The following is a 25,558-nucleotide window of genomic DNA, read 5'->3' as shown; positions in this document are numbered from 1 at the left end:
AACACCTGGAACACCTCAGGCCATATCCAGGACCTTGGACTTTGTCTCAAGGGCAGTGGGAGCATTTTTAGAAGAATCTTGGTGACTGTCTTATGGGGAAACATTGGCTGGGGGGCAAGAGTGGATGCAGGAGGACAGATGGAAGTGATGACTATGGTTTAGGAGGGAATCCATGATGGCTTGCTGCACTGTCCAACATGATAGCCACTAGCCACGTGCCCCTATTTCAATTTAATATCACACCAAATCAAATCAAACTCAATTCCTCAGTCACACTAGCCATATTTCCAGCACTCTAGAGCCACTGGGCTGTGCAGATAAAGAACATTCCCACCATTGAAGAAAGACCCAGCCTGTTGGCTATGGGCCAAAGTAGAACCCCTGGGTCCAAAGGAGTGAGCATTTTTATGACTCTTGATTCAGGTTGTCATGCCATTTTCCAGAAGGGTCATCCATGTTTCCTGGCAGCACAAGAAAGTACCCATTTTGTCACACCCTCCTGACGCAGCTTATTGTTTCTGGAAGAACCTTCAATAGTGTAAGTGCCTCTTGTCAAATCTGCCTTCACTTAGGGTCTAACATGTGGACCATGAGGTCTTTGTGATCAGGGAATTATATGTATATTAATGCAGATTTCAATAAAAAGAGTTATGTTTGCCATTGTGGTACAGTCTGATGCTGTTTAAATGCCTTTGGTAATATCTTCAATCAGATGGCAAATAGAAAACAGGAAAGTTAGTAATAAAAAATGAATTAGGACGATTAGCAAAAGGTGAACCGCTTCCCTCCTCAGGCAACAGGGAGCGTTGACCGAGCTTTGCAGGGTGCTCCTGTCCAAACACTCGTCTGGATTATCGCAGCCTCCAGGGCTGGCCCTGGGGTCCGTTCAGCACATAGGACTTGGTTATTGCCTTTAGTTTTGCAAAGGTCATGGACAGCCCCTTAGAGGAACTCTGAGGGGCTTGCACCAGGATGAGGGGCTCATACCCTTGGGTGGCTGGAGTGGGGCCTCTGAAGAGGGGTTTCTGACTCAGGGCAAGCCAGCAATTTCTTCTTCTAAGGCAGAGACATCTGCGTCCTTGTTCCCCCTCCCTACATCCCCCAGGGCCCTGGAGAATCCTAACCACCCCTCTTTCTAGCATCTTCTCCAGGGGTGTCCTTGGGGAACCTTTCCTAGCTGTCTGGTGTTGCGGATGGGGTCTCCTCAAGAGGCAAAGGCTTTAATTGACTAATGCAGACATTGGACTAGTTCCAAAGAGAAACAGAATTCTGGTGACCGAGTAAGGTGTGTGGGGTTGGAGCTCAAGCCAGAAGGACATGGGACTTGCCCTCACCAGAGCACGGGCCACGGTCGTGACACACTGGTGGTCAGAGTGCTTATGTCCACACTAGGTGGCTCACCTCTGCAGTCAATAATCAGGGTTGGATAACGCCCACATTAGCTGTATGATTGCTGCAACAGATGGGCACATTTTGTTACTTCCATGTTTGCTGGATGGTCCCCACAGTTGGCCGGTGGCTACTGACCTTAAGCCAGAGCTTTTCAAACTTTAACGTGCATGCAAATCACACAGGGCCTTGTTAAAATGCAGATTCTGATTCAGGAGACCTGGAGTGGGGCCAGAGAGTTTGCAGGTCTAACAAGGTCCGGGTGATGCTGAGCTGCTGGTCAGTGGACCACAGTTTGAGAACCAAGGCCTTTGTGTCAGGCTGAGCTCCCTAGAAGCAGAGCCTGAGACAAGGGTGCTCGTGAAAGAGTGCTCGCCCGAGAAGGGGCGCGGGGGCCCCAGGACAGGGCTGGGGGAGGAAGTGAGCAAGGAGGTGGTCTCAGCTGGAGACCGGCTTCTGCCCGATCCTGCGGGGAGTCCTGGAGCAAGAGTGATACCCCAGCGCTGGTCCCATCTTGAGACCGGGGCTGGGGGTGGCCTTTTGCATACCCTTGTCAGTCGGTCACAGGCCATGGGCTTCCTCAGGGAGCATTGGGAGAGAGGTGTCATGCTTCCTGTGCTTTTCTCCTGTTATGCAAGGGCACCTCTGCAGAGGAAGGAGCATTAGCACTCACAGCCTCTGGGGGATGGATCTGGGTAGGACCCCGTCAGCCTCCATACACTGTATCCTTGTCTGAGAATAGTCTTGAGAATGTGGAAGGGGAGGCAGGATGGTTGACTCGTTTGAACTCTGCTGTGTGACCTTGGGTAAGCCACTTCTGCTCTCTGGGCACTGTTTGTGCTGCAGCCTCCCACAGTTTTGGTCGTGATTGGTCCTTTGTCCTTGTCCTAGGTTGTGATGGAGCCTGCAGGTAGGGATGGGTGGATAGGTGGGGGTCTGCATAGGTAAGACAACTCTTACTTCAGAGCCCAAGGAGGGGAAGGAGAGAGGGAGCAGAGAAAAGAGGAGGGTGAAAGGGAGGAGGGAGAAAGGGAGGGAGGAAGAGAGAGAGGGAGAGAGAAAGGGAGAGGAAGGGAGAGAGACAGAGGAGGGAAGGGGGGAGGAGGGGAGGGAGAGAGAGAATCCCTGAGACCTGCAGTGTTCAGGGAGTGCTTCCTGGCAAAGGGAGGCATTTAGTGAGGACCTCTAAGAAGGGTAGGTTGGGGACGTATAGGAGAGGGGAGAACAGAAGAGCCATTAATTTCGCATCTATCATGGGATAGGTGTTTTGCTTATATTATTTATTTATTCTTCACAACCACACTTGGAGTAGAAGCTGATCCTGCTCTGCAGGTAAACTGAGGCACTGGAAGGTGACTGGGCCATGGGCACACTGGGGCTGGAACCCAAACCTGTTTGCAAGGACCCCCATTCTTGACCTCTATGACCTCATCCAGCAGGGAGGAGCTGTGGCTAAGGACAAGGGGACGGGAGGCTTGGGGAACCGGGGCACAGCTGTCTGGATGGGTACAGGCTAGTGTGGAAGAGGAGACAAAGCCTGCGGCTTGGGCAGGGCACTGAGTGCCAGGCCCTGGAGTTTGGGTCCTCTAGTGAGGCGCCCCAGAGGGCTTGGGGGCAGGTGTGATGTGTGCAAGGGGAGTAATCCAGTGTTGCACCCCTCTGCTCTGGGGCCCTTCCTGCCCCCACGCTGGGCTCTCTTCCCCACATGTCTGTCTTTCCTGATTCAGCTTCTTCACTGTGCGTGTGTGTGTGTGTGTGTGTGCGCGCACGCTGGATTGGGTGGCTGGAGTCTATCCTGGACCATTTCTGTAGACCACTTTCTTGACATTTGGGGTCCTTGGGGCAGAGGGGCTTCTACTTTTGCTGTAGGTGCTTTGTGGAACAGAGGCGCTGGAATCACACTGCTGTCCAGCAATCTCAGTGTAGGTAAGAGCTAGCTACCTTGCTGCCTTCTTCCTTCCTGCATGCAGGGGCCTTGGAGGTGAAGGGAGGAAGGACCACAGACAGTTATCCCAGATGAAGGTAGATGGGGGCTTGGGTGTGTCAAGACTTTGAGGCCGAGGATTCAGATCTGAATCATTTTCAGCCTTCCTCACTCTCTTATCCATGGTCTGAGTTTTCTCCCCCAGGCAAAGCTGGCAACATCCAGCTCTTTCTCATTCTTCAAGTAAACCTCTCTCTCTCTCTCTCTCTCTCTCTCGCTCTCAGGATGTTATGTAAGCTACAGTCACAACTTGGCACCTGGCACAAGATGTTGATATCGAACATGGAAAGCGTTACTGCCAAGTGGGGGTGGCAGGGCTAAGATGGTAACGTGAGAGGGACCTGCTGGGTAAGGGTTGCAATGGAGGAAGAGCTACTATTGATTGAATACCTACTATGTGCCAGGTGTCTTGTGTATACTGTTTTCTTTAACCCTCACAATAGACCTGCAAGTTACATATTCTTATTACTATGTCACAGACATCTGGTACCTTGTCAGGTGACACCAGAAGCTCAGAGAGGTTGAGAAACTTATCTAAGGTCACACAGCCTGCAGGTAGCAGAGTGGTTCCGGAACCAGAATCTGTCCAGCTCCAAAGTCATGACTTTTATTCTGCAACACTTGTCCTCCCACGTGCAGAGGTCTTTGGCTTTCTTTGGGGGGGGGGGTCTTTCACACGTGTTCCCTGTTTAGACTCAAATCATCCCAACCTAGAAGACTTGGCATAGCATGTGTTATTCCTACTGCAGACAGAGTTGAGTGCCCGCCTTGTCCAGGCTGAAGCCAAAGTCATAGGCCAGTAGGGTTCAAACCCAGGGGCCTGAGCCTCACCTTCTAGATGCTTTCCACCTCCCAAGAGGCTTGTTTTGTTCTCAACTTGAGGTCGTATAGACCAGACACTCGTTCTTCGGCTGGGAGCATATTGTGGTCAGTGCTCTTCTGTTAGCTCCTGTTAGTTGCTGCATTAACAAGCCACCTGAAATTAGTTGTTTAAACCATCCACGGTTTTATTTAGCTCAAATCTGTGGGTTGGCTGGAGGACTGTCTGGGCTGGGCCGGCTGGTCTCTGCATGGCCCTCTCCTACCTCTGTGATCACTTGGCTGTTACCTGACAGCTGGGTGATGCAGGATGGCCTTGCTCACCTGTGTGGCACTTGGCAGGCTGCTGGCTGGGAGTTGGCTGGCTGTTGGCTCGGCTTTCCCCCAAACCTCTTCTCCCAACAGCTAGAAGGCTCCTCCACTTAGTGTTCTGGGGCTCCTGGTGCAGCACGAGCGAGACGCTCTAGTGCACACATGCTTTTCAAGCTTTTCCTCCTGGCACATTTGTTGCTGTCTCAGTGGCCAAATAAAGTCACATGGCTAAGCCTGGCTTCAAGGTGGAAAGACAGACTCCATCTCTTGGTAAGAGGAGCAGTGAAATCACGGTGCAGAGGGCATGCGTGTAGAAACGGGAGGACCTGTGGTCATCTTTGTAATCTGCCATGGCTGACCACAAACATTTATGGGGCCCCTGCTGTGTGCTAGGCACTGCGGGGGGAACTCCAGGGTGAACAAGAGACATATAATGACATAATGAAACACAAAATGTGAGCATAACAGGGCTGGTTAGGAGGGCTGCACAGGTACTATGAAGCCAGGTAATGGAGGGTCAGGGGAGCCTCAGGAGTCGTAGGAAGACAGGTTGCTACATGGGGCAAGGGAGACATTCTAGATAGAACAGCATATGCGAAGGCCCTGTGAAAGGAGAGACTTGGCACATTTGAGCAGCCATTGAAGTGCCAGTCCTCTTTAAGTGTCAGCACAGTTGGTCTGAGAAAAGAACTTTTGGTTCCTAGATGTCCCCTGGGAAGCCCCTATGTGACCCAGTCTTGGGAGGGAGGTGGGGAGAGACTTGCATGGGCAGCCTATACACAGGGTGGCTGGGTTTGGTGGGCTTTGGGATGAGGGAGAGATCGATGCTCATGGGGCACCCAGGAAATTCTTGTGGAAGAGGAGGGATTTGAGCATTGGAAAGACGAGGAGACAGAGAGGGAGAGGTCATGTGTGTAGGATTGAGGGGTGGGTCTGGGGTGCTAGGTTAAGTGAGGTGTTTGGATGTAGTTCTGTTGGCCAGTGATCCTTGAATCATGAACTGAGAATGTTGTCGGATCTAGTGTGGGGACCTGAGTGTCCAGCCCCCTGGAACTGGAATGCCCATGAACTGCCTCTGATGTCCCCGAGCCTTCAACAGGTTCCCTCAAGGCATCTCAGGGGGTGCCATTTTAGAAAAGGCCTGAAGTCTCTGGGAGCCAGAATAATGATCATAAATGAGCCAGCACAGAATTGGAAAAATAGGACAAGTCAGGCAAATTTGAGTTTGAATCCCTGCTCCTTGTGGCGTCGCTATGAAACTCCGGGCAGGTACTGCTAGCCTCAGGCCTTGGTTCTCTCATCTGAAAATGGGGCCTGGTCCCATCCACCGTGGGTCCGGTGGGAGGACCCTGTGGGGCCGAGTTAATCTGAGTGCCTCTCTTCTGGGCATGCAGGCTCCTGCCTGTGTGCAGCCCAGGACAGTGTAGGGACCTCGGTGACTGCAAGTCAGAGTACAGCAAACACTCCTCTTTACCAGGCCCCAGAATAAACAGAAACCATGGTAACCGAGATGCATCACGTGGGCTGCAGCCCATCCTGCAGCTGATTGCTGGAAGATGTTGCAGATATCCCACCAGCAGTGGGACAAGCCGTGGGGACTCCCTGAGCCCTCCCTCCCTGCCTGGAGGTAGGACTGAGCAGTTCTAGCAAGATCAGTCCCGACTTTGGGTTTCTATTCAACCTCACATTTCATTATTTAATTTTATTTTTCAGTCTTGTCCCAGAAAGCATGTCCTGGGTGAGATAAGTTGGAGCAAACCTCCCTGCCCTCTCCTTCCCCCTGTCATCTCCCAATTGATGCCCTGGAGGGAGTTGCCAGGATGCTGCTGGAGGCAGGCACTGAAACAGCAACACATCTCCTCTGGGAGGGAGGGCACAGGGCCGGTGGGCTCTGCATGTCCACAGACATCCAGCAAGGTGGTGGCATCTGGCATCAATACCCCAATTTGCAGAGAGGCTCACCTTACCCAGGGTTCACAGCTAGTAAGTGACAGAGCTGAGATTTGAACCTGAGTCTTCATGCTTCAGAATTCATTTCCATTCTGCCTTTGGCTGAACTGGGGGCTCAGACACCAGTATGGCTGGGAGGACTGTGTTTGTCAGCTCGCCGTGTGGGGCTAGCTGGCTTGCGACGCCTGTCCCACCACACAGGGGTCCAGGGTGGTTGTGGTGGAGAGGCAGCGGAGGTGGCCTTGGAGATCCTGAAGGTTTCTAGTCCTTGTGTTTCTGCCCGGCAACCTCCTTGTGTACCTCTGGCTGGAGTGGTCTTGTATCCTTGCTTCTAGAAGCATGGCTTTGCCTTGGCTGGACTTTGAGAGTGGGGCTTCCTGGAGCCCCTGGCTTCTCCATCTACAGCTGTAGCCATCCAGACCTGATAGTCAAAGCCCAGGCTTGGGGGAACACTTTGTCTCTTGGAACCTTGTCTCCTTATCTGTAAAATGAGGGACTCAGTGACTCAGTTGACAGCACCACAGTGAGAGGAAACTTACTTCTAATCCTGCTTGTGACACTTATTAGCTGTGCACATCCAGCAAGTTACTTACCTTCTCTGTGCCTTAGTTTCCTTCTCTGTAAAATGGGGATAATAATTGTATCTACCTAACAGGATTGTCTTGAAAACCAGTATGTGTAAATGCAGGAAACCGTACCGAGGACAGAGTATGTGCTACTCTCAGTGTTACCTCATGTTGGGAAGTGAGTGTGGATGTAGTGGGACCTCTTACCTCTTGTGCTTGGCAAGAAGCAAATGTGCAGAACCTGCTTTTGATTGAGGAGGGGAGAAGATGGGGTTAGATAGGAGTAGGAAGAGCACGCTGGGCTCACTGTGGGACCTTGGGACACCGCCTAACCTCTCAGTCTCACTTTTGGTGGTTGCTTGTTTATTTTTGGTTATTCGGTGACAAGAACACATACGAAGATATAGGTAATACACTATAAAATTAGAGCCGATGAAAACATAAAATAGAACTAATTCTAGGCGAAAAAATGAAAGCAGATATGTTGGCCCTGGGCTCTACAGTTATTGAAATTGGCCTGCAAAGCTGGCTCTGGGCTTCCTGGCAGATAAGTGAAAAGGGAAATAGGTTTACTCCATGATTTCTTTGATGAGGGGGAAGAGGATTGGCAGCTCCTCACAAGAAAGACAGCCTTAACTGGCATTTGGAACTGAAAGCAGTTCCTCTCACCAGCCTCATGGAAGTTCTCAGACCTCAGTTTCCCCAAATATAAAACAAGGGGACGAGCCCCTGCTCCCTTGCTGCTCTGGCTGCTGGTGGGGATTACATGGGCTCAAAGAACCTGGTGCGCGCCCGGCCAGTAGTGGGCGCTGGGAGGGCACAGTGCTCACCCCTCTGCTCCTGTGGATTTCTGGACAACAGCTGTGGCCGCACAAAGTCAGGCCAAACAAGCCTGGCAGCGCCCGGGAGTAAAATTGTGCTGTTGGAACCCAGTGGGGGGAATTCCGTCTGTGGGAGGTGGTGGCTGCTCCATCACAGGACAGATGCCAAGGCCAGCGGGGCACTGAGACACAATGAGGCTGGAACGTGGTGTTGTGGGCGCGGTGACAAAAACGCACACGCTGTGCAGTGGGAGGCTGTGTGAGGACCATTTGGTGCGACTCTGTGCAGCCAGACATGAGTTCGAATTTTGACAGGGCTGTGGGGGGGGAGTGGGAGGCTCTGACAGAGGAGGAGGGGAGGCAGGGCCCCGTGCACCCTTGGGTGCGCAGGGCGGCCCCACGGTGGCCGGCGTTTTGGGCGAGGAGGCACGTGGGATTGAGCAACCACAACGTCCGAGTGGGTGCGAGGATCCAGACGGGCACCAGAGAGGCGTGAAACGGCTTTAATCACTCCCCTTGGGCGAGATGTATTTAACAGCAGCTCAGAGCTTCTCAGCACTTACAGGTGCTGACGGGGGCATCACAATATTGTGAAATTAAGCAGGGAGCCGACTTCATTACAGCTTACCTGGCAAGGAAGCAGCCGCCTTAGTTCGCAGCGATGGTTGGATGTGACAGAGCTAAAATTGAACTTGGCAATTACGCCCCAGAGAGGTTCTCGACGCCGTAAAAGGAAGTTCCATGGAAATCAACCCTGGTAATCACAGGGTTTACAATTAGTCAGTTACTATTAAGGTTGCCCTGTCAGCATGTCCTTCAGGGCGATGCAGGGGAAGGGATGGAAAGGGTTTTTGACTGTCTCGAGTTACCATGTGTTCACCTGCATCGGCTTTTTTTTTTTTTTTTTTTTTCATTTGTTGCAAGGACAAAAGTTTTAGAGACCCTGTGTTCATGTCATGGTGCAGGGTGGCCATTTGATGACGGGTCATTGTAAAGTCCTTTTTTTTTTTTTTTTTTTTTAATTTTTTTATTTTCATGAGCTCACACCCCTTTTCCATGTTCAGGATTTCTCCCTACTTGTGAAGGTGTTTTCCCAAACAGCTTCGTGCCTCTCCTTGGGGTATCGTACATGGAGAGCTCAGCTTTTTGTTGACTCCTTGTCCCAGAGGAAGGAGTGATGTGATAACATTGAAGGTTTCTAAGCACCTTCATGGCAGTATTTCATTAAGCTGTGACTAGACTCTTTCAACAACCTCAGAATATTGTTCCCATTTTGCAGATCAAGGCTGTGAGGACCTGGTGTGCATTGGACTGCTGGTGAGAGAGAGTCAGATGGACAGAAAGAGCTTATAGAGATTCACTTCTAAGTCAGCCTGGGGTGTGTACACTGACCCTCTTGAATGGGGAGAAGGACACTCAAGTCAGCTCATGGCTTTGAGCCCCAGTCCATTCAGCCGTAAACTGGGACCTTGTGTTCAGCAGTGTATAAGGATTAAGTGAGTTAATCCAGGCACAGCAGAAGCTCGGCACAGGTCGCTGTAGTTACTAATAGCCATATTTATTGTACACTCTCTTTGTGCCAGGCATGGGACCAGACCCTTTCCATGAGTGACAGCAGCTTTACACAAAGACCCCGCAAGGCGGTCTTAAGTAAACACGGGCTCAGACAGGGTATAACTTTGTCCAGATCTTCTGAGTGAGTGAGGGGTAGTGCCAGGATTCAGACTCAGGCTGTCTGGCCCCCAGAGCCTGGCCCTCATCCCTGCCCCCACTCTGGGAACAGCTGAATGTCAAGAAAACAAGGCAGCCTGGATGAGCTGCCTCTGTGGCCGAGAGAGAGAAGCATTCAAACAGAAATATCTTTTCCAAAAGGCTTCGGCTCTTCACATGAAGCTGAGTCATCTCTCTTTGTTTTGAACCATCACCATCAAGCTGCCTCAAATTCCACCCCCCCCAAGAAAACCTAAAAAATGCTGAGTTCCGTCAAGGTGCGGTGGTCTGTCCCCAGCTCCACCCCAGAAGAAATTGACTGAGCAGAGGGTCTGTGGAGCTGGGACCCCCTCCACCCTGCACTGGGTCCGTTGGCCCAAATGTTTAATGGGACAGGCACTCTCAGGGTGAGTGAGTCTAGGTCAGGAAGCTGTTCTCTGACCACGCACCGGGGGACAGCATCGTCACAACCCCAGAATTCTCTGTCTAGCTCATGAGTGGCAGAATCAAATCCAGAGTCTTCTGGACCCAGGCTCAGCTCTCAGATCCCTTTTCCCACCCGTAGTGGAGTTCAGTGTTTGATGGATAATGCAGGGACTTTCTGCACGGGCCCCCTGTCGCCCCACCTCTGCTTCTCAACATGCTTCCTCCCTTTTGTATACCTAACACTGCCCCTCCTTCCATCCCCGCTTGGATTACACCTTTTCTGGGAAGCTGCCCCCTCAGCCAATGACCCTGAGGTCCTTAGCCAGGAGCACTGTCTCCCTTATGTACTAACTTCTCACCATGTATTTGAGCTGAGCTGTCTTCGAGGGCAAGGACAGTGTCCTGATCACACATGACCCTCCTGTCTGGAACCTTGCCCTGCACAGAGTAAGGACTAGGCGCAGGGAACAGACAATGCTTTTGAGTGAATGAATTAATAAATGATAATTGAGGGCTTTTAGCTTCACACTTTCTCTGTAATAATCAGTTACACCTTTTGCTTATTGGAGTCTCTGGTTTCCAATTAGAAAGTTCAACATCCAACAAGCAATATGGACCTCTTTCCATATCAGAGAATACAGATCATCTGTCATGGCTTCAGAGTATTCCATCATATAGAGAGTTGTGATTTATTTAACCAATACCCTATCAAGGGATTTTATTCTTTCTTTTAAACAGCAACAGTGTGACATTTAAAGATTTTTATTTGAGAGAGAGTAAGAGAAAGAAATTGAGGAGAGGGGCAGAGGGGGAGGGAGAGGGAGAAGCAGACTCCATGCCGAGCATGGAGCCCAACTGGGGCTTGATTGCACGACCCTAAGATCATGACCTGAGCTGAAACCAAGAGTCAGATGCTCAACTGACTGAACAACCTAGGCACTCCTTAATGGATTTTATTCTTGTTTCCATTTTCTTATAAATAATGTTGCAATGAAGAAATAGATGTCCATGTGAAAATGAACTTCGGCCTAGAAAGTCCTTTCCCATCTTAAGCCTATAGAAGCATTCGTGGCTGGGCTTTTCTAGCACCCTCCCAGCTTTGTGTGTGTGTGTTTTCAGATCTTCAATATGTCTGAAATTTCCATCTTTCTATCACAGTACAGAATCTATATTTCCCTTTCCTTCACACAAGCTGCATGTGCTGGGATCTGGGCCTTGGATCTATGGATTGTGTGTCCTTTCTATTTTTTGAGCATCTGCTGTGTGTCAGGCCCTCTGCTAGGAACCAAGACCCAGACCTGTGCAAGGCTCTAGAAGGTCCTGGTCATCCCGGAGCTCACAGCCTAGTGAGGAAGATGAACAATAAACAGAAATGAAAGCCATCAAAACAAATAAGCAGAAACCATTGGCTGGAGGGGTGTGCTGTGAAAAGAGTAATTCCGTGTGGGTGAGTCAGAGGAGCCCTCTCAGGGGAGGAAGGAGATCTCCAAGCAGGATGTGAAGGATGAGACACCAGTTGTTTGAGGGTCTGGCAAGTGTGATCCAGGCAGAAGGAACAGCATGGGAAAGGTGCAGAGGCACAGACACAAGACTCTTCCTCTCTGGAGCCCTTTCTGATCCTCCCCCCCGAGCCCCCTCCTCACACAGAGATCTGGGCATCGGTCCCCTTTGTCACCATTTGTTACCCAGGTCCTTCTCCTTGTCACTTAGTTTATTATTGGTATAAGTGTTCAATAATGGGATTATTCCCAGAACACCTCTCACTGAGTCCTGGATGTCCTCAGCTCTCTGAGGCTTCCTCAGCAGCCTCTGGTGTTTCTGAAATGTCCAAAAATTAAAATTGGTTTAACAGTGCCTGGCATGGTACATGGCACTTAATAGGTACTGTCATCCCCATTTTACAGATGAAGAAACTAAGGCTTAGGGAAGCTAACTGTTCCAGCAGGCACAGCTAGGATTTGAACCCAGTTCTGTCTTATTCCAGAGTCCACATTCTTCATGGAGCCCTACGTTAACTGCACTTGTGTGAAAGCTAACAAGGCTGCCCCTAGGGGGATCCATAGTGCCTCAGGCCAGCCCTGTCCCAACCTGATCCAGCCTTGGGGTGGGTGACCTCGGTCCGTGGTCTGCTGGTGTCAGAGGAGCAGGAAGGAACCAGGAAGGCTCTTATGTTCTTGTTTTAAATTACAAATGTCATACGTGCTTGTGGAAGAGAAAAAAAGAAGAAAATAAGACAAAAAAGAGAAAAGTAGCAAATGAAAATACCCTCTCCTCCTACTCCGCAGGGTGACCACTGTTCACAGTTTGGCATCTTTGACAGTGCATATCCACACACACACACACACACACACACACACACACACACACACACACACAGAGTTATTGTTTTTTATAAAAATGGAATCATGTCCTTGACTTTCTCTCCCAACCAGTCTCAAGTCAGCACCTGCAGACCTTCCTCATTCCATCGTATCGCACAGAATATATTTTAATCTGTTCACCCGGATCCTGGTTTTAGACACTGAGCGCGCCCCTCATTCTTGTCTGTAATGAACAACATCTGTGGGCATGCACTGTGCACACCAGCACAGGGATGTCTGCAGGACGGATGCTCAGAAGTCTGATTGCCAAATGAAATGGCATGCAACTTCCACATGTTGACAGGTGCTGCCAGGCTGCCTTCCAGAAGCCTTTTCAGCTCAATACCGGCTCCCGAAGCAGTGTGCGTGAGTGGGGAAGGCTGCCTCCCCTTCTGCTCCCCGAGACCTGGTGTGGAGACCGCTGCCAGGAGCTCCAAACACTCAGGCCCAGATTGGGATAGGAGATGGATTTTGATAAAAGAGGTTAAATAACAGGTTTTTCCATTTCACCTTATAGGAATGGGATGGGGGGCGGGGGTGCTGGGCCTCCAGCCAATAGAGGACCAAGACTTGTCAGGAGGGCTTATAAAGCTTGCTATTTCTGGCATTTTTTCTCTTTCTCTGCTGATTATGCAGCAGAATCGCACAGAGGCTGTCGCGGGCGCGTTCTTTCGCTGCCAGGGCTTCTGTGGAATGAGACTCGGGCTCCTTCTACTTGCAAGACGCTGGTGCATTGCAGGTGTGTTTCAGCAGAAGGTAAGCAGCGGGTGCCATCTCCTCCTGCGGTGGAGGTAGTCAGGCCGTTGCTGCGGGGTGAAGACAGACGGTGCCGGTTGGGGGGGCAGGCTGGGACCTGGACTGGTGCTTGTCACCTTGTGGAGTGAAGATGCTCTGGAGGGTCCAGGAGGCCTGCAGTTGGCAGCTCCTTCTTGAAAAGACGTTCTGAAAGTGGCTGGGATTGGCCCCTAGAGGGGCAGGTCTTGGCACCTTGAACACCATAGGTGCCCAGCGTGCTTGGAAGTATTCGTTCGTTCATTCATTCATTCGTCCATTCAACACCCCCTGCAGTGGGCCTGGCCAGGTGTGGGTGGGGGTTCTGGCCAACTCAAACCAGAAATGGGGATGGGGCCAGTACATGGTATGGTAGGAGCCCAGAAGATACCTAGAGTGAGGAGTGGGAAGGGCTTTTCAAGAGGGAGGGATGAAGAGTAGCCAGGGCTGTCACTAAGGAACAAAGTTTGAGCTGCCTTCTTGCATTGGATTTTGGAGTTTGTGGAATCAATAAAACTTCCTCCCCAAATTTGCCAGTACCACCTTTTCCTTTTGTCCATTAAGAATCTTGAAAAATAACCAGTTGGGATCTCCAGCTGCCATCCTGTTGTAAAAGCAAGGACAGCCAAAGATGAAGGAGGACGTTGTCACAGATTTAAGGGCAAACACATACACACAAAATAGGTGACAGAGATTTTGAATGCAGAAACCTAACATTGATGGCATTTTCTAGCTGTCGCTGGGGAGATGGTCTTTGTGGAGGGAGTTGGCTGAGTTGGGGGTGGGGCTGCTTGCAGGTGACGGGGCTGCACCCCACTGAGCAGGAGGCCTGACCTCTTCTGGTGCTGTGATTCATCACAGTCATTGTTGAAAAACTGGCTTTGTGCACGTGTGTCCCAGAAACAGAAACCGCCCTCTCATGCCTGCTTTCCCTTGCCTGGAATGTCCCAGGTGAACTGAGAGAGACCAAGAAGCAGGAGCTTCTGTGCCCCCTGTGTGATCTCCACTTTCTGCATGCTGGATCAAAGACAAGAGGCCACAGGCCCTGTCTTCTGAGGAAGGCTTTGGAGCCAGCCAGCCACTGAGGAAATGGCCATGGAGTGCACCCTGTGTACCCGAGTCTGGGTTAGGTACTAGTTTCAGATCTCAGCTCTGCCTCAAATACAATCTGTGACATGGAGCAAGTTTCTTGAGCCTTGCAAGTCTCAGTCTCCTTATCCATAAAATGGGGACACTGCTATTTCCTTCCCTGTATTGTGATGATTGTGTGTGCATGCACACACACATTGCCTAACATTTTGCCTTGTATGTGGTAGGACCTCCATAAATGTTGAATGAGTGAATGAACAAATGCTCCAAACCCTTAGCTCTGCTTAGGAGAACTTCATGGCTAACACTCTGTGTGTGTGTGTGTGTGTGTGTGCACACAGACGTGCCCATATGGGCACAGGACCTGGGGAGCGCTCCCCCTTGTGCTTATAGCTAGAGACTCCGTGTTCTGGTTCCCTTCTGAGGGAGCTTGGATTCAGGACCACATTCTGCTACATAGCCCTGTCTGGTACCAATTTCTCTATGTCTCTGGTTACATCCACGGGCTCTTGACTGGGAGAGGAGTTAATTATAGGGACTTATTGGCTGTCTTCAACAGAACCGACTCTTATTTTTAACGCTTCCTGAACAGCTTTCTGAATACTAGCATTGTATTGGTGGGATCTTGGGACAACAGCCAGCCGGTAAGCCAGTGTTGCTGAGAGCCCAAGGTCGGAGAAGACTTTGGAAGGGAGGTGGGAGTGGTCTTAGAAGGGAGGGTGTGGCTGGAGTATCACCACCCCTGAGTCCCCCTGGACCTGGAGAACAGGAGCTGCACCCAGGTCTAAGACTTGACTTTGAGTCCTGGCTCTGCTTTGTGTTTGCTGTGTGGTTTATTGCAGGTCACTTTACCTCTCTGAGCCAGTTTCCTTACCTAGAAAATGGCAGATTATTAGAATTAAATGGGACTAGATATATAAAGCACGTGTTGGTGCTCAGTGAATAAAAAGACTCTCCCCTCTTGGGGAAGGACCCGGGGAGCCTTTGACTGGGGCACAGGCTATCTGCGGGGTCCTAGTCTGACACACAGCAGACACCTACTGAGTATTTATGCAGAGGTGAGGTGCACAGGGAGTGGGAAGCCAGAGTTATCTGTTTGTATCCTTCTGTGTAGTTGCTTTGCGATCGTGGCTAAGTTTCTTTGCCTTCTTTTGGTCTCCGATTCCCTAGGAAAAATAGTTCAGCCTGGTCCTACCAACACCTACTCTTCTATTCCACGTTGGAAATCAGGGCTGTATGTGGAACCTCCAGTGGAGGATAGGTTCATGTTGGAAATTAATTTCCTTTCTGTGATTAGTGGCGCCCGTGAGGACTCTCTCCCTCCTGCTGCCTCCTGCATTCGCAAACCAGTAATTAATGGAATTGGGAGCAGAGGCAGGGACGTGAGGTTTCCTGCGGAGGCAGCTCAGGCGTAGCTGGGGCTCCCCGTGTGGCACCTGCTGTGATTGCCTCAGGGGGCCCGAGGGCTGTCCAGGAGTCACCACCTCTATCCAGCCAGGGGCCGGGCAAGTGTTCCCATGTGTGGACCATAAATGAAGCCCTGAAATATCATAGATGGGAAGTGATTTCTCCAGCTTCTCCCAGACCCTGGGGTGCCATTTCCCAGGGAGGGTGTGGGGGACTTGCTTTTGGGTGTCTGTTGAAATGGGCATTGATACAGGAATCAGGTGGGCCTGGATTTGCAGGCTTCCCTCTCTTGATTTCTGGCTGAGACTTAAGGCCACGTACTCACCTTCTCTGGGTCTTTCTTACTTGCTGTGCGGAGCATTTGAGGCCGTGGGAACAGCAGCCTCTTATAAATGGGGGAATGGTATAGAAAAGCCACTTTGGTTTGCACATCCTTGCCCCAGAGGGTTCATCTGAAGGAGACGGTGACTCTAAATGGTCCTTGTCTTGATTCATCCGCCCCTGCCCCCAGACACACCCTCCCTTGTCTTGCCCATCTTGGTAAACACTGTGACTATCCATTCCTCGGCTTACGTCATCCCCGGCCCTTCTCTCTGCCTCACTCCCTGATGGCTGCACCTGCAGGTACAACCCCATCTCCCCAATTCACTGTTGCCTGGCTGATTGCCTGGGTGATGCAGAGCCTCCGCTCAGGCCTCCCTCTCTCCACCTTCCTTGTAGAGGTTGCTCTCCTCACATTGCCAGCAGGATCTCTGTGAACCACTCCCCTGCTGAAAAGCCTTTTGTTGGATGGTTGCTTGTAGCCTGTTGGATCTGTTCTGATACCCTTAATGTGGCCTCTTGAGAAGCTGGGGCACCTGTCTGATCTCATTTTTTTGCAGTCAGCAAGCTAGCTTCTGCCTCCTCCCTCCCAGGTGGAATCATCACTTGCTGTGCAGCTTTCTGAAGCCCCCTCCCCCACTAACCAAGCTGTGGTGCTTCTGGATTTTGTACATGCAGACCTTTTTGTCCAGAATGTTTCCTTTACCCCTTGAACTCCTGCTCATTCTGGCAGACAGAGTTGTGGCATCACTGCTTTCCAGAAGCCTGCTCTGATTGCTCCCTCTTCCCACCCCCAACAGCCTGGGCCAGGGACCCTTCCCTGTATCCACCCCATCGTAATCCTCCCCATCAGGGCTGTGATGCTCTGGGGGGACTGATGCCGGGTATGATGCTCCTTTATCCTCATGCCCTCTGGAAGGACATATAGCACAGAGCAGCTGCCTGGAAAACATTAATTTAGGAGCAAAGGTAAATAACTCTTTGCAAGTTAAGGGGCTTCAGACCTTAGAATCCTCAGCCTGTGGTTTGATTTGGCTGTGTTACCCTGGATAAACCATCTAACCTCTCTGATCTCGGAGGGTCATGAGGACGGACAAGAGGACACGTATAACAGATTTCCTCTTCTTTCCCACCTACTGGACAGTAAATATCCCCAAAGACACTTGGAACATTTAAATGGCTGAGCAGAGCAAACCCAAAGAGGGGCCAGGCCCAGCGGCCCCCAGTACTGTGCACAGAGGAGCCCTGCACAGAACCTCAAACAGGAGCAAAAATAGCACCCATTGGGGCAACCTGCATTGCAGAAGCCACAGGAAGAAGCCGCAGGCCGAGCGGATGTCAGCTGCTCTGAGGCCCCACTGAGGCTCCTCGGATGTGTTGAGCTGTTGCAGCCCTCACGCCTGCCCTTACTGGCTTCTCTGACCACAGCCATCAGATAAGGCTGCGGAAAAAGTGCTGGCTTCCTCTCTCTGGGGAGGAGTAATCTCAGTGCCATCTGTGGGGTACACTCCATCTCTGTTGCTTCTCTGGCTTCTCTTCCCCCCACCCCCTTGCTTATTCTGCCCACCCTACTGGTCTTCACCGGCACAGCCCCACCTTTGGGACTTTGCATGGGCTGTTTCTCCACCCCTCCCCCCCGCATACTTGCCTGGCTTAGTCTCTTCCCTCCTTCCAGTTTGCCCAACTGCCTAGCTGCCCTGAGGCCCACCTTAACCACCCTGTTTAAACTCGCATATCCTCCCTCCCATTATTCCTGATTCGTCTCACCTGCTCACCTTTTTCTTCTTTCCATAATTCTTAGAACCTTCTCACACACTGTGTAAGTGACTTATTTACTATGTTGAATGTTTGTTTTTTGTCTTCAATGCAAGAAGCAGGCTCCACGGATCTTTGGTCCTGGAATAGTGCCTGGCCCCCAAGTAGGGAATAAATACTCTTTCAGGAAATGAATGCATGAGTGAGGGGATGAGAACCAGCCCAGCAATCAAAAGAGGGTCAGGCTGGATGTGTTTGGATTCTTGTTTTATGTGCACATTTACTCACATATGTGCTCACACTGATGTCCTTAGCCACTTTTTGAGCCTTTCCTTGTTCAAGACAGAGTTGGCCTGGGGTAGGTGCTCATCAAATGTTCATAGGAAGGAGGGGGGAATGACAGGAGGGCCAGTGTGAAAGAGGCCTCGTGCTTTAGGGAAAGGACCTTGGCGAGTTCCAGGAGTGGCTCAGGTGGCATGAGAGGAGAGGTGCAGTGGGAGATGATGAGGGATGGGGCTGGAGAAAGTGGCAGGAATTAGGTCAAGCAGGACCACAGAACCCAAGGAAAGAAGTGGGAGCCTTTGAAGGATTTTAATCAGGGCAGTGATTTATGGACGATTGAGGACTGGTTTCTCCTGGTTTGTGATTAGGTGGGAAAATCCAGTCTTTGCTCTAAGTCAGCTCTATGCCAGACACCCTTGGCTGTGCTTTTTATGAGGTTTCTCATGAACCCATGATGTAGATGAGAAAATTGAGACTATTGGGAAGGAGCCTCACAGAGTCCATCCTCCCCCTATGACAGCCTGAGTCATCTTTTAAAATGTAAATCAGAGCATGTTAACTCCTTTGCAAGAACTCCCCAAGGGCTTCCTGTTTGGGATAAAATCCAAATCCCTTCTATGGCCCCAGGATTTCACCTGCTTCCGCCCCTGCTGACCACTCTGATCTCAACCTTGTCCCTCCCCTGTGCTCTAGCCACGTTACTTCTCCCCCGTGTGACCCCAGGGACTTTGCACTGAATCCCTCTGCCCAAGCGCTTTTTTGTGTGACAGGCCCCTTCTCCAGCTGCAGGGCTCCCCCAGTTTAACCCTAGAGAGAGATCTTTTTAAGTCTCTCCTCTCTGTCTTCTATCTCTGTAGTTCCCTTGTTTGCTTCACAGCATTTATCACGATTGTAGCCGTGTTTGTGTGTTTGCGTGTTTGTTGCCTGCCTCCCCCAGTGGGCTCTGAGGTCTGTGGGGGCTGGGACTATGTCTGCGGAGGATGCAGGGAGCTCTGGGCCTGGGTGGCCTGGATGGCTGCAGGCCCCTGGACCTGTGTGAGGAGACAAACACGCCTCCCGTCCCCCCCCCCCCCGCCCCACCGAGGAGGAGCACCACAATTCCTGCTGCATCTGATCTTGTCCCCACTCCCAATGCTGCCCACATTCCCCATAACGCTCAGTGCTCTGCCTAGCATTTCAGCCGCCTGGAGAATCCATGAATCCATGTGGAAAGATGTCAGGTCTGGGCTCAAATCTCACCTCATCCACCTAATGGTTGTGAGACCTTGAGCAGTTTCCTTTACCTTTCTGAGCCTCACCGTGCTTATCTGTAAAATGGGCACACAGAGGGATGGTCTCTCAACAGGGGCCTCGCACCTGTGTGCCCCGTGCTTGACTCAGCTCCAAACTCTCTTATCTTAAATCCAAAAAGCTCCGCCACCAAATGTTGGTTTGTAAATATGCTGCAAACTCATTTGGCCCCAGAACCTGATCTGAACTGACACAAAGCTCTTCGTAATTTTTACTTAACCCACTTGTGTGAATATTCAAGGATTCACTGCAGAAATATGTGTTTTACTGCACGTGTTACTCCAGACCCGTACTGAAGTTACTATGTAATTTGTGGGATTATCACTTCCTTTTGAGAAATCCAAACAAATTCCAAATTCTGAAGTCCCATGAGTTCTTGCTAAGGGGCTTGAACCTGTGTGTGTGAGCTGGTACTGACGACCCTCTTGGGGCACGGGAGGGCTGGGGGGCCTCTGACAGCTGTCACAGAGCCAGAAACCTCTTGTTTCCTCTCGGTTTCTTGGCAGCCAGTGTCTTTTTAGCTGCTTGGGGTTAAGTTGGGTTTTGTTTGCTCGGGGCAGAGGTTATAGCTTGGGCAGGGTGAACTCAGGTGCTTAAGCATTTCAGATTTGAATTTAAAAGGGGAAATTTTTTTCTTATGAATCATCAGAAAAAGAAATCAGAAGGAAGCGTGTGACCAAGGAGAGGAAATTAGGGTTTGCAAACTGCGTGAGTCACCCCCTTTCTGACTCCTGGGTGATCCCTTGCTCTTCGCAGTTTTCATTCATCTCTGAGACTCTCCGTTCTATAGTTTGGAAAACATACTGGAGACTGCCGTGGTTTCATTCTGGCTCCGACCCCGCCAACAACATAAATGTCTAGCCATTTTCTAGCCATCAGTATAAATGTCTCTTTTTGAATCCCTTCCACACTGGTTTACTTATTATTGCTTCATCAAATGTTTCTTCTCTGCCCAGGCTCTGCTCAGAGTCCTGCTTCCTGGTCCCCACCCTGCCGATCGTCACAGCAGCTTCTGCCTGGCTTCCTGGACAGGCTTTGGTCTTTCCTTTTCCAGCCCATTCTCTGTCCCAAAGCCAGAGGCCGGCTTTCTACACCGGCTTTCTACAATGCAGCTCCCATTGTGGGCTTCAACTCCCTAGTGTATCCCCGAAAGTTCCATCTTGATAAGGTCCTGTTTGCCTCGCATTTCAGCTCTCACTGCCTCCCTGCTCAGTGCGTGGGCCCACTCTCCAGCCCCCCAGCCTTGGTGAGGGTTGTCCCCATGCTCTCTCCCTTCCATCCGGTGCCTTCTCTCATCACCTGGCCAATTATGCTCATCCTGCAGGTAGAAGCCATCTCCTCTGTGAAGTCTTTTTACATGGCCCTTCTCGAGGCTCCCATGAACTCTGGCTCCCAGTACACTCATCACCTGCATTACAATTCCTGGTCCCGTCCCCTTCACTACACCACAAACTCAGGAGGACAAAGTCTGTGTCCCACCCATTGCTGGTACCATCTCCAGCACTCAGAACAGAAGATTGTTTTAAGCAAGACTAGGTATACTCGAGACAAAGGGGCAGGTGTGGTGAGGGGGTGACTCCTGAGGCAGGAGACAGAGGTCTTGGGTTTTCATCTACCCTGCTCCCGGCTGGCTGGCTGCCTTGGGAGTGGCTGCCATATCTTTTCCCAATAGGCTGGAAACTGTTTTCCTTGTCACCAGTGGAGTGAAATATCCCTTTCATTACAGTAGGTGTGTTTCATGTACATTTCTCCCCTGTCATTGAATCAAGTGTACATTTTCCCTATATATTTGTTTCTTGGTAGATTGCCTCTTGCCTGACTTTCCTGTTTGTGTCCTGTGTCCTTTTGTCTATCAGCATCTTGCTGTCTCTTTAATTTGACTGAAATGTTTCTGCATCGTATATATTAACTGTCTCGTAGTTGGTGCTGATATTTTCTTAGTCTGATGTCCTTTTCATTTTGGTTTTATTATGCTTCCTTCTACAGAAGATATTAATGCATATATATTTGAATCTGTCAATCTCCCTTCTTCTGTGATTGCTTCGAGGGCTGAGGAAGTTACCCTGCTGCCGTGGATCTGATAAACATTCTGTTCTGTTTTCTGATATTTCCCTATAACATGACTTTTTATACTTAACTCTTTAATCTGTTTAGAGTACATTTTGGTGGGTGGCTTGCAGTGGGTATCTAGTTAAGTTTTCCTAAGTAGGAACAGGATAATCCTGTCATCCCAATTTTTTTTTTTTTTAATAATTGGGCTTTGTCTCTTTGTTTCCAAAAGAAGAGACAAAACAGAATAGTTGTTATGAGGGTGAACCTTGGCAGAGTGAAGATTCTGGCTTTGCCACTCTCTAGCTCTGTGACCTTTGAGCAGTTGCTTAAATCGTACCATGCTTTTTCTCCTCCGTAAAGTGGGCTATCTCCCTCCTAAACTCCAGTGAAATAGTGTATGTAAAGCATGTCATGTGGTACCCAGCATATCGTTAAGTGCCCTCCTTCACCATACATTTTCATACAGAGTCGGGTCTAATTCTGCACTTTCTCTGCTGTTGCCCTTGACATCACTATCACACTCCTTCGGTTTTTGGTCTCACAGAAAGTTTTAGTCTCTGGCCAAACTAGGCACCCCTCCATTACTCTTCTTTTAGGAATATTGCTGCAAACTCTCCCCATTTTTTTTCAGTGAATGTTGATTCCTTCTGCCCACTCTTCACTGCAGCCCCCCTCAATGGTTTCTAGAACCCCCTACCACTTGTGCACGCACACCCCGGGTTGTTTTTTTTTTTTTCCCCTCTGCTCACTCTGTTCCCTCTACCTAACAGGTGTGCATCAACTGCTCTCACCTGGCTTATCTCCCTCTAGTGCCTTGTCACCCCCAGTGTCATCAAGTCCCGGTATCTGTATTCCCTCTGGACCCAAGCTTCCCTGGAGGTCACTTCTGTGTCCAGTCCTCCGAGTCTGGCACGTGGCTGGTACATCATAGGTACTCAGGTCGGAGATTGGGGAAGGTGACATGCTCCCCATGACCTTAGGCTTTGATGGCAAGCGGGCTAACTCTGGCTTCTTTTGGAGGCCCAAGCTCAGAGGACCTAGCAGTGTGGTGGTCGTAACCCTCAGCATGCTGTTGCCAATAACCGTGGGCCATCTCCCAGCCCGGGCCTCAGTTTCCTCCTTGGGTTAAGGAGAAGGTCTCTGAGGCCCCTGCTTTCTCCTACCCTGGGTGGCTGCTCTATAGTGAAGATGGTGGGTATTAAGGAGGGCACGTATTGCATGGAGCACTGGGTGTTATACACAAACAATGAATCATGGAACATGACATCAAAAATGAATGATGTACTGTATGGTGACTAACATAACATAATAAAATAAAAAAAAAAAAAAGTGAAGCTGAAGCAGAAGAACTCACTGGCCTGTGTTGAGCCTTGGAGTTCAGGCTATTCTCTCTCTGTTCTCTGGGGAGAAAAGGTCTGTTAGGACAGAGGTTCCTCCATAGTCCTCCTGGCCCCTGTGCTGCAGGGTCCTCAGGGAGGGCCCAGACTTGGGGCATAGGGGTTCGATTGTCAAGAACAGAGGGGTGGGGGCGGGAACCCACCTCAGTATGCCCAACACACCGGTTCCGTTCCTGTTTTCCAGGGGAGGAGTCTGAGGATCCCACAGGCGAGGTCCTTGCCTTGGCCACAGGATCACACTGGGCGTGAGCGAGCTCAGGTCTGTGGGGCTTCCAGAGCTGCGCTGAGCCACTGTTCTCTCAGCTCCCAAGTCCAAAGGCTCGTTTTAAGACAGCACTTAAAAATATAGCAGCAGTGTTTACAAATATTATTTCCTGTGTTATCTGGCACTGACAGAGGGAAGTGAACGTAGTACTTTGTCTGTGTTAGGTTTTGGGGTTAGATGCCTAAATGCCAAGTTCAGGTGACCTAGAAAACCTTTCTAGGTCAAATTACTATTTCAAAAGATTTTTTTTCTTTTCTTCCTTTTTTTTTTTTTTTTTTTTAACCGTCTCACGATTGAACGCTGTCGTTGACATATTTCCCTTCCAACAATGCAAGCCCTTTGTGGCATGATTGAGGGCTTGTTTTGTAGCTCTGGGAGAAAATATCTCCCAAATCATCTGCTGCTCATTGTCTCAGGCACTCGCTCACCCCACCCCCCACCCCATGCCACAGTCCCACCCCACGCTCGCTCATGTGGCCTTTGGTTAATTGTCTTTGGCAAGGATCAGTTTTGGGACATGTTCCCAACCGCGGAGGGTAGATAATTGTCAAGCACGAATACTGGCAGTCCGGTCAACCTGAGGCTCTAGACCGCTGACCGCAGCCGGGTCTCTGGGGAGGCGGCTGGGATTGGACAGCGCTGAGCCTCTGCAGGGTAGCAAGCCGAGGTCGCAGATGCGGGGTAGCCTAGTCGTTAGAGCGGTGACCCTGCTGGTGGACTTCTGGGTTTGAGTCCTGACTCTACCACCTACCAGCTGTGTGGCCTTGGGCAAGCCACTTCCCCTCAGTTTCCTCATCTGTAAAATGGGAGCCTGTGTAGTAGTAACTTACCTCAGGGTTGTCGAGAAGATTATATGAGCAAAAATTTACAAATCAGTTAAAGGAGTGCCTGACTTAGGCAAGCGTGGTGTAAATGTTGCACCAACTAGTTAAAATGAATAAATGATCATAGCAGTAGTGGATGCTATCATGTCACCCAGATCCCTCCTCATCTGGGACACTCATCCTGCCAGCTACTCAGTGTTGGCTGCCGTTGCCTGGCAGCTGAGCCTCTCTGGCTATTGCCTTTGGTGGAAGGAGGGGGCCTTTTCTGAGGTTATCACCCTCCCCTGGGGCAGCCTGGGTCCTGAGGCTAGAAATGCTGTGACTCCTTGTCTTAGTCTGGGACATGGCTCCAGAGCTGTCCTGTGGACAGGCTGCTGCCTCTGATGTGACTGCATCACAGCTCAACTTGTCCCTCTGCCCCTCCTGCCTCCCGCCTTTCCTGTAGTGCCCCCTGCCCCGTGAACTTCCCACCTTCTCTCTCAGAGCCTGTTCCCAGGACCCTGCCCTAAAACCACAGGTAGCCACCAGATGCTGAATGGATCTTGACATCCATTTTAAAACACATTTATCTCACTTGCTTGCATTTCCAGAAGCTCACTGAGGAGCAGCCTTGGGGGTGTGCACCATCCCCATCCCCCCAACTCTGCGTCTGCACCATTTGTGCACCGTAGACCTGCCTCGGCAAAGTCCCCCTGCTCTGTAGGGTTGTGGCGGAATGTTTGAAGGGAGATTGGTGATTTCAGGACCCTCTTCTGGTGGGAAGAGGAAGGTCTAATTCTGGGACAAACAGCAAAACTTAAAACTGACCAAGCGGGGGGTGCCTGGCTCAGTCAGTTAAGCGTCCAAGTCTTGGTTTTGGCTCAGGTTGTGATCTCATGGGTCGTGGGATCAAGCCCTGCGTTGGGCTCTTCACTCAGTGCAAAGTCTGCTTGAGTTTCTCTCTCCCTCTCCGTCTGCCCTCCCCCTGCTCACATTCCTGCTCTCTCTCTCTCTCTAAAAATAAATAAATAATCAAAACAAAACAAAACAAAACAAAACCTGACCAAACGGCTAAAGGACCCAGAGAGCCCCACCCATGCAACCCCTTCATGTACAAAAGAGGAAAGTGAGGCCCAGAGAGTGGACGGTATTGTTGAAGGCCACACAGCGAACAAGTGCTTCTCCTTTTCCCCCCAGAGGAGATAGTGCTTTGGGGAAATAGTGGAACCGTCTGGTCTTAGGAGTCAGACATGCAGCAGGCAGGTATGACATTACGGTCCAATAAATGCTTTCGTGCTGCCCCCAAGCAGAGGGGCAACCGGGCTCATCAGGGGCGTCCTGGAGAGGGCAGCATGGAGTGAGTGGGAGTTAACTGCAAAGAAAGGGAAGAGAAGCGAGGTGCGGGGGGAGGGCGGTAGTGCAGAACTGTCCAGGCCTGGATGTATGTGTGAGACCTCTTGAAAAGGCAGAGCACGAGAGGAGCCCAAGTGAGGGCCAGGAGGCCACCAAGAGAGTTGGGTTGGCTGGGGACAGGTTCTCAAATGCTTTCCAAGACTTTTCTTCATTGGGAAGGATGGAGCTTGAGGGAGAGGGTCCTGGGCAGAACCAGACAGGTGCCTTGTCTTTCCTGACCCATGCTGGCCCCTCCCTGCCAGGCCTTTGCTCAGGAAATAGTTGTGGAATAAATGATGAACAGATGAGGGAAGGGAAGATTATGCTGGAGAAAGATGGCTCCACTGCAGTGTGGGGGGTGGGTGGGAGCAGGGACAAGCTTTGAAGACACCAGCTC

The 25,558-nt window shown here is 50.6% G+C and overlaps 1 protein-coding gene across 5 annotated transcripts in view; it reads left to right on the top strand.

Annotated features, from left to right (window-relative positions):
- TOX2 (TOX high mobility group box family member 2) overlaps positions 1-25,558 on the top strand; it is a 128,507-nt gene that overhangs the window by 14,781 nt on the left and 88,168 nt on the right. Inside the window, exon 1 of one of the 5 annotated variants that reach the window (XM_087853566.1) lies at positions 12,948-13,093. The exons of the other annotated variants lie outside the window; for them this stretch is intronic. Coding sequence (XP_087709692.1) covers positions 12,968-13,093 — 126 coding nt within the window. The 5' untranslated portion in view covers positions 12,948-12,967. Of the gene's footprint in view, positions 1-12,947; positions 13,094-25,558 lie in introns of those variants that run through there. 5 annotated transcript variants of the gene reach the window in all.

This window comes from Ursus americanus, chromosome 22 (genome assembly GCF_024610735.1).
Source record: "Ursus americanus isolate L20-20 chromosome 22, mUrsAme1.1.p, whole genome shotgun sequence".
In the NCBI taxonomy this organism is placed as follows: domain Eukaryota; kingdom Metazoa; phylum Chordata; class Mammalia; order Carnivora; family Ursidae; genus Ursus; species Ursus americanus.
This window is presented reverse-complemented; position numbering and strand designations above follow the sequence as displayed.